The 8,703-nt window shown below is 35.6% G+C and overlaps 1 protein-coding gene across 3 annotated transcripts; it reads left to right on the top strand.

Moving 5' to 3' along the window:
* The first annotated feature begins 262 nt into the window (after positions 1-262).
* Positions 263-8,394, top strand: angel2 (angel homolog 2 (Drosophila)). Of its 3 annotated transcripts, none has more exons than XR_009267716.1 (9): positions 263-891; positions 2,271-2,752; positions 2,849-3,078; positions 3,214-3,283; positions 3,898-4,319; positions 4,399-4,507; positions 5,202-5,241; positions 6,407-6,464; positions 6,588-6,727. XR_009267716.1 is itself a non-coding variant. In XM_058756913.1 (9 exons), the coding sequence occupies exons 1-9, from the start codon at positions 821-823 to the stop codon at positions 7,946-7,948; spliced, it is 1,755 nt and encodes a 584-aa protein (XP_058612896.1). In that variant the 5' UTR covers positions 642-820; the 3' UTR covers positions 7,949-8,380. The 3 variants fall into 3 exon arrangements, 2 of the variants coding, with proteins under 2 accessions (XP_058612896.1, XP_058612897.1); XM_058756913.1 differs by lacking the exon at positions 6,407-6,464 and adding an exon at positions 7,785-8,380 and having other exon boundaries at positions 642-891; positions 6,588-6,754; XM_058756914.1 differs by lacking the exons at positions 263-891; positions 6,407-6,464 and adding exons at positions 1,584-1,770; positions 7,785-8,394 and having other exon boundaries at positions 6,588-6,754.
* Positions 8,395-8,703: the final 309 nt, after the last annotated feature.

Genomic DNA, 8,703 nt, shown 5'->3' with positions numbered 1-8,703 from the left:
GAATAATAAAAAAGGCAAGGCAAGGCAAGTTTATTTATATAGCACATTTCATACACAATGGTAATTCAAAGTGCTTTACATAAAAGGAAGAATAATAATCATTACAAAAAAGTAATCAAAACAATAAAACCAGAAATTTCAAAACGTTTAAAATGATTTTACTAATAAAAACGAGTATTTTTGCTGTATGTTTCAGGACACTTCTGGAGTTACTAGAGCGAAATCTACATGGCGACATTTCCACAGATTATTTACAATTATTAAACATGTCACGTGACGTCTTTAGCCAATCAAGGATGTTTACCTTATAAACGTGCAAATAAACAATCCTAGGGTTTACAAATTGACACTGATAAATCTTAAAACTTTACACTGCTCATGGTTAATGACTGACCCAAGAAAAGACACATAAAAACCGAAGACAAGACACAAACCAGACAAGATAACCCAGGATCCTAGTTAAGCATAAATTTAAGGTAAAGAAAAGGCCCAGTGTATATTGAGCAGAGTAAATCCACAATACAAGAGTGACCTCTAGTGGTTACAACATATATTCACACAATACATAATTAAATTTGTCCCTCTAAATAGTTACGTTTTTTTTCTTTTCTTGATATGATAAAATATTTAATTTGACATATACTTTATAAATCACAGATTAGCTGCATGAATAAATAGATTTTTATTTTTTACTGGAAAAGGCCAAGCGTGCGTGACTACAACTTGTATCGTCCAAAATTATGTCACAGTAAAAGAGCACGAACCATCCACCATCCACAGACAGAGAAGACAGACATGCGCCAACAATCTGAGCATTTCAATGGGACATCGACAACAGTCATTTAACATCTGGATCGAAAGTACCGCTTTGTATTTATCGTGGATTCTCGGGTAAGAAATATTCGAATTGCATCATAGTTTTATCGGTAAAATACACCGGTAAGTGAAACGCGGCCGAATAGCCTATGAAACCTATTAGGTTTCAAAACATAATGAATACTCTATCGATCAAGACTTTATAAAACGGTAATACTTGCTCAGCGTTATCATCAATATGCTCAAAACATTTGCAGCGACTAACAAATTTGCTTGTGCACTGTGCAGGACTGTTGTGGTATTTTGTTACATCATGCTTTCCGTCATGCCTAGTCCGACGAGTCTGACTCTGTTCTGCGAATCGATTCTTTCGATCAGTTCATTTCAATGAACCGGACCAAAACATTTCAGAAGTTCTTTTACATCACGTAGCGGTCTTTGACATAGCGACAAAATATTCCATACTTTAAAACGTTCCAATACATCCATATGCTGCTGTTTATTACGGATTTTTAGTTCAGTTTGTTGTAGCCATGAGTCAAAAGCCCAAACATAATTTGCATTCATAATCTAAAAACTGTATTTTACTGCTATAATATTATAAATACTACAAAAATGTATTTTAAAATGATTTAAAAAAACACTATAAGTAGTCTGCCAAATGCATAAATGTAATTACCAACTCTTTCGATTCAATAGAAAAGATTCGACTCACAAGAACGATTCGTTCACGAATTGGAATCGGACATGTCGAGTGACGTCATATTCACACGCCATCTGTGTCTGTTTTGCTAGCATGCGACAGTGACAGCTAACAGTAGACGCGTTTTCACAATAGTTTTTTTGAGTTTCGCTCAGCAAAGATGGTGCTAGAAAGTGTCGTTTTATGATAATAGGACGCTACATGCGTCGACACACGAATGTTAACTATGTCAGACCAGGAGTGTCTCCAAAGTAAGTTCATATTTACAGATTTGCTTTTGCTGCTGGACTGTATTGTAATCAAAACAACATGATAATGTTGTAATAATGTTATTCTAAAACATATATAATATATAATATTATTCTAAAGAAACTATATAATATTATTCTAAAAGACAATTATAGAGGATTTTAACAGACTAAATTAAGTTTCATTGTACGGTATTTATTGAAACATTCTGATGTATTTAATCATGTATATTTATTTTTTTATATTTACTTATGTAACTATAGTAACTACTCATTTCCTTATTTCCATGCTTAGTTTCTATTTAAATAATATTACTATATGGGGAAAAGTAGTTGCATAAATACATTTATAAACACTAACTGCCATTTAAGAATTAAAAAATCTTAACAGATATTTCCAATGATTGTACAATATTTCAGTGATCTACAGTTTGTGTTTTCTGAATCCTGGAAAGTATTTCAAAGATTTTGCTCTGTGGTGTAATTTATCTTTCCTCTTGCAGTCATCCCATGTTTGGCCGTTACCTGAGCACAGTGGGCTCTCCGTCAGCTCAGACCATTTACTACCACTGGAGACACTGGTATCAGCCAGGTCATTTATGGTTGACACATCCATCCCACCTGCAGCATCCCTCGTCCTCCTTCAGCACTGTCAGACACCCCTCCAGTAGGCCCCCAAGACCTCCAAATCCAAACTGGAGCTCCTGGAGGCAAACTGGATTACTGCCACACACACAACCCAGACGAGGCCTTCTGCTTTCTGCTGGTCTGATGGACCGCTCTAATAGCGAGCCACCACAGAAAAGAAAGAGGAGCGCAGACGGGAGGCAAGCAGGGGATAAATCTCAGCGCTCACCCGAACGTTCACCTCCAAAAGGCAGCAGGAGTCCAAAAGGAAGTCCTGAATGGCTACGTAATGTAACCGGCAGTCCAGTTCCTCCTGGAAAATTTCCATCAGACCCAAACAAGTCTCCATCCACACCAGGTGAATGATTTAAACATTAATTTAAATTTAAATTGATGTATTGTTATTGTTGCTAATGTAGTTGTTCATAAAAAGCCAAAACGTTTACCTCAACAGAGTTAAAGAGACATTGGGAGGATCTTTCTCACCTCTGTAATGCTGCACCGTCTGTGAATGGAGGGAGACAAAAATGGCCATTTGACTTTTCTGTGATGTCCTACAATATCCTCTCACAAGATCTGCTCTGTGATAATACGTACCTTTACAGACACTGTCATCCTCCAATTCTGGATTGGCGCCATAGGTATCCAAACATCATCAAAGAGCTGGAACAGCACAGTGCTGATGTAAGTGAATGAACCATTTGTGAATGAATTGCAGAACAGTGTTCGTTTATTATGTTTATGTTATTTATCTGTTATGTCCAGTGGGCAGGAGTGTTATGATTTCCTTAAATATCTGCAATAACATTTTCCCTATAGATAATGTGCCTGCAGGAGGTGCAAGAGGACCACTATAAGCAACAAATCAAACCCTCGCTAGAATCTTTAGGTACTTTACTTCCTTAATGTCTCTATGTATGTTTAGTTTTGTTTAGCACTTTAGATGTTATTCAGAATATATTCTTTATATATACACTACTGTAAAAAAGTCCGATTTTTATTTTTTATTTTATTAAAAATACAGTAAAACTGTAATATTATGAAATTTTATCACAGTTTAAAATAATTTCTATTTTAATATGTTTGAAAGTGTAATTTATCCCATTTTCTATTATTATCATTATTAAATAGTTGTGCTGTGTAATATTTTTGTGGAAACCGTGATGCATTTTTTCCAGGATTATTTGATGAATAGAAGGTTCAAAAGAAGAGCGTGTATTTAAAATATATATTTTTTTAACAGTGTAAAAGAGTGTCACTTAACTGCCACTTAATCAGTTCAATGCATTCCTGCTGAATAAAAGTAATGATTAATTAGAAAAATAAATATTATGATGCTATTGTAATAGGAAAAAATATAAAAATATAAATTAAGTTTATAAAATGCAATATAAAAGCATTTTCAAGAGTGGACTTTTGAAACAGACTATATTTATGAAACAATAAATAGTGATGAATAGAATACTTCATTTTTAATGCTGCAATCCTTGGCCCATAAAACAGGCTACCATTGTGAATACAAACGGAGAACAGGACTGAAGCCTGACGGATGTGCTGTGGTCTTCAAACGCGAGCGCTTCTCTTTGGTCTCCTGTCACCCTGTGGAGTATTTCCGGCGTGGCATCCCTCTACTTGACCGTGATAACGTGGGCTTGATTGTGCTGCTCCAGCCCATTGACCCCCATAGCTCCCTCACCAACATCTGTGTGGCCAACACACATTTACTGTACAACCCTAGACGTGGGGACATTAAACTGGCCCAGCTGGCTATGCTGCTGGCAGAGATAAGCCGGGTAGCCCAGTTACCTGACAGCAGCGTTTGTCCTGTGTTGCTCTGTGGGGATTTTAACTCCGTTCCCTGGTCTCCCTTATATCGCTTTATTAGGGACAGCAGACTGGAATATGATGACTTACCTATTGGAAAGGTAGAGAGTCCTGCAACATTTCCTCAGTTTTTTTTTTTTTCAGACAGATTTTAAATTGTATGACATGTTGATTTTGCAGGTGTCAGGACAGGAGGAGAACCCAAGGGGACAGCGTATTCTAACTGTACCAATTTGGCCCAGAAGTCTGGGCATCTCTCAGCAGTGCCAGTATGAAAGCCAAACAGCAGGTCACCTTTCAGTCTTTATAACATATATAGATAAACAGATAATCACTGCCCAGAGGATATAGAAACTTTGACAGATAAATAACTTAACACCACAGTGTGTTGAAATGTTATTTCTAATGATCACTATATGTGACCCTGGACCACAAAACCAGTCTTAAGTGTCAATGTTCCGAAATTGAGAGTAAATAAGCTTTCCATTGATGTATGGTGTGTTAGGATCAGACAATATTTGGCCGAGATACAACTATTTGAAAATCTGGAATCTGAGGGTACAAAAAAATCTTCTTAGCAATGCGTATTACTAATAATAAATGAAGTTTTGATATATTTACGGTAAGAAATATACAAAATATCTTCATGGAACATGACCTTTACTTAATATCCTAATGATTTTTGGCATAAAAGAAAAATGGATAATTTTGACCATACAATGTATTATTTAAATCTTAGGCAAATGCCACTTGCTTTGATATTTTGTTATTCAATGCAATGTTATGCATACATTTTAAGTGTGGCTTAAGTGTCAAAATCCTTTTTGGGCCACTGTTATCCACTTAAAAGCATAAATTAAATTTAGTCTAATAATGTAGTATACGGTAATATTGATTTAAACAGAGGCAGTCCCAACTTTAATGGCATTCTGGAATAACTTTAAAGATTTCATTCTAACATTTAGTTTACATTTTTTTCACAGATTTTGATTTGAGGGATTTAGAGCAAGCAGAACTGGATGGGTAAATATAAATCCATATCTCTACAGTGCCTTGTAGTGTTGTCACGGTACCAAAATTTCAGTATTCGGTACCGATACCAGTCAAAATCCACGGTTCTCGGTACCAATTTCGGTACCACATGCTAATTAAAAAAAACACACTATTTTTAATAAAGTCAAACAAAAATAAAAATGTACAATAATCAATGCCATTCTTTATACTTTATTTAAATTGTGTTTCAAGTTTTTCCGCAAGTAATAAAAGTATGAAAAACAGTAAACAAGTTTCACCCAAATTTAATTTGTCTTTTAATTAATTAAATTTAAACACATTGTATTGTTTTGGTAAATAAAGGGGATTTACTATTAAAATTTAAATATGGAAGAAATATTGTGACTTCTTTAAAAAAAAAAAAAAAAAATTATATATATATAAAATTATATTTCTGGCACAATGTCTTTAAGATGAACTTTTATTTTGACGGGTTGCCGTGAATACCTTTACATTTCTGTGTAGCTATATGATATGACGCTGGTTTTACTCAATGGAACGGTAAAATGCTCGCGAGGGGACTCTCAGAGCAGTTCTGTAGATGTTGTTTATGTATTTATGTCCTCATTGAGACGGCAGATGATGAATCACCGCGAGCATCACGCGCGCTTCAGTGTATGTAGTAAAAAAAAAAGAAAAAACCGCGCGTCTCTGCCATTCATTCACTCACACAGAGACTCGCAGAACATGCGGGATTCATATCTGAATCTGAATCGACTTTTGCAGCTTAATATTTACAGATACTAGTCCACGTCGCGATTTGATTTAAGTGCAATGACCTACTTTTGATTAATTCATCCAAACTTTGACAAATTCCGTGGCATTCCGTGCTAAACTGTAAATTCCGTTTTTATAACTGGATTCCGAGATTCCGTCCGCGTTTTCTGCATCGCGGAAATCATAGAGCTGTACGCGTCAAGAACCGGATTGACCGGGTACTCGGTACCACCGGTACTTAAAAAAACCTGGTAACGTGACGTTTTCACTTTTTTAGTACCGACTTGGTACCGAAGTACCGGGTCTTTTGACAACACTAGTGCCTTGGTTGATTTAGTCATCCCAGTCGCATTGATAAAAGTATTACAATATTACATCTTCTTGCCCCAAGTTTTTGTATATCTTTTGTGTTCCTCAGCCATTGATGTTTAGAAACCTAGCTGACCTGACAGTCAGTGCTGTTCAGCAAATTTAAGGTGAAGAGATTGGACAGCTCAAAGTGAAGTGTCCTATTTAAGTCCTGTGAAGGGTCTTTTCTCAGCAAGTTGATCTTTAAATTCTAACACTAATTATTCTTCTCTCATGTGATCTGTTTGTAGTTTTACCAAGCCTAGCATTGAGCACTGTTTGAAGCTGACCTCTGCATACTCCCACTACCTGAAAGAGAGCGGTCACCCTGAGATCACCACATGCCACTCACGGACGGCCATAACCGTCGATTACATCTTCTACTCTGCAGCTCTGGGGGATGTGATGGCTCAAGCAGGTTTGACCATTACTATTCTCTTTTAAATTCCTTGGAAATACTCTGAAATAGTTGTTGTCTAATGTAAAATTTAATTTCAAACAGAAAATCAGATTATTTATTTCTACTGCTATTGTGGTTGCTGTCACCACATAAACATGTATTCTTCATTGGAATTGTAGAATTACATCACTTGCTCACCAATGGATCCTCTGCAGTGAATGGGTGCCATCAGAATTAGTTCAAACAGCTGATAAAAACAAAACAATAATCCACGCGACTCCAGTCCTAGCCCTATCTTGTGAAGTGAAAAGCTATGTGTTTGTAAGAGAAAAAAAATCCATCATCCATCATCATTTTAACTTTAAAATATACATAAGGCTTCCTCCAGTGAAACAGTCTGTACCCTGTTGTCATTTCAGATCAAAATCCAACAACATATTTGTTTAGATGTTTTTTTGGACTGTTTTTGTTTGTAAACAGTCTCTCCTGATTCTGTGCATATTTCTCTCCTGATTCAGACAAACGACTTTTCCACTGGAGAAAGCAATATTGTGGATAGAGGACTTAAATTAAAAACACACTAATGAAGGATTTGTTTATTATAAACAAGCAGCTTTTACTTCACAAGATGTTAAATGGTGGACTGGAGTGGTGTGGATTACTTGTGATGTTTTTATCATCTGTTTGGACTCTCATTCTGACGGCACCCATTCACTGTAGAGGATCTATTGCAGAGCAAATGACGTAATGCTAAATTTCTCCAAATCTGTTTAAATGAAAAAGGAAAAAAAAAACTCATCTTCATCTTTGACAGCCTAAAAGTGAATACATTTTCAGCAAATTTTAATTTTGGGGTGAAATATTCCTTTAAGTATCCTCAAAGAAGAAGCTGATGCCACTGGACTATCAATGTACATGTTACATCACTGCTCCTGTAATCATGTGACCTGTGATGCTGCAGTTTGCTGCAGTGCAGTACATTCAACAGCAAAATTTCCGCTGCTGCTGGTTACCATGGCACTGTTTTTTTTCCCCCTCGTTTACCCAGAATGCAGTGTGCCACAAGAGAAGGGTCTGCAGCTGCTGGGCAGGTTATCCCTGGTGGGGGAAGATGAACTCCAGAAGGTTAACGGTCTTCCCAACCAGCACAACTCCTCTGACCACCTGCCACTTTTGACACATTTCCGTCTGCACCCTCGAGTTGATGGCTGAAAGAACAAAAGCGTTTGGGAGTATCATAAAGCCTTTAATATGTTTGTAGCCAGAGAAGGATCATTTTTCTAACAAACTCAAAAAATAAAAATAAAAAATGTTCTCATGTTTGTTTCACACCAGCAAAAAATGGCATGACTCACAGATTACCTTGAGAGTCAATAACAAACTTGAAGGAAAAGAGGAACTTGGAAGTTATTGATAACTGATTTACCCAGTGCATTATGGGAAGGTGACATGCACACTGTAATCAATGAATTAGGGATGTTTTATGACGAAATATGGCAACTTTGATACTAAGCGAGTCATTCAAAGATGTAATTTTTTTTTTCAAGGTTTTACGAGGTAACTATTTGAGACTTGCATCATTTTAAAGATTATAAGAAGGTGAAAAAAATAAATAAATGATTTTATCTTCAATCTGATATTTGTATAGTATTTTATGGTGTTGCTCTTTACTTTGCCAAAAAAAAAAAAAAAAGGCAACGTGCCAAGAACAGAGAAATTCTGAAATCCATGTCTTTTTTCCCCCCCAAATTGTTATGCTAATAATATAACTTATTAAAATATTTTATTACTTAAAAAATGGCATTAAAATGGTGTTATACTTTTGTAGTTATTTTTTTATATTTTAAATATTTAAGTTTTTGTTTTTAAAGTTATTTTATGACATTTTATTTTATTAGTTTTTTTATGTTTAAGTTTTTATTCATTTTTATTTCCGCTTTAGTTATTTTAGTACATCAAGTTAAGTT

Source organism: Onychostoma macrolepis, chromosome 20 (assembly GCF_012432095.1).
Source record: "Onychostoma macrolepis isolate SWU-2019 chromosome 20, ASM1243209v1, whole genome shotgun sequence".
In the NCBI taxonomy this organism is placed as follows: Eukaryota; Metazoa; Chordata; class Actinopteri; order Cypriniformes; family Cyprinidae; genus Onychostoma; species Onychostoma macrolepis.
Note: the sequence above shows the minus strand (reverse complement) of the source record. Positions and strands in the feature narration are given on the sequence as shown.

Coding starts and splice junctions, on each gene's coding strand:
- angel2 (XM_058756913.1), top strand. CDS start 821: ATGGGACATCGACAACAGTCATTTAACATCTGGATCGAAAGTACCGCT. Junction 2,753..2,848: donor CAAGTCTCCATCCACACCAG/GTGAATGATTTA, acceptor TTACCTCAACAG/AGTTAAAGAGACATTGGGAG. Junction 5,242..6,587: donor GAGCAAGCAGAACTGGATGG/GTAAATATAAAT, acceptor ATCTGTTTGTAG/TTTTACCAAGCCTAGCATTG.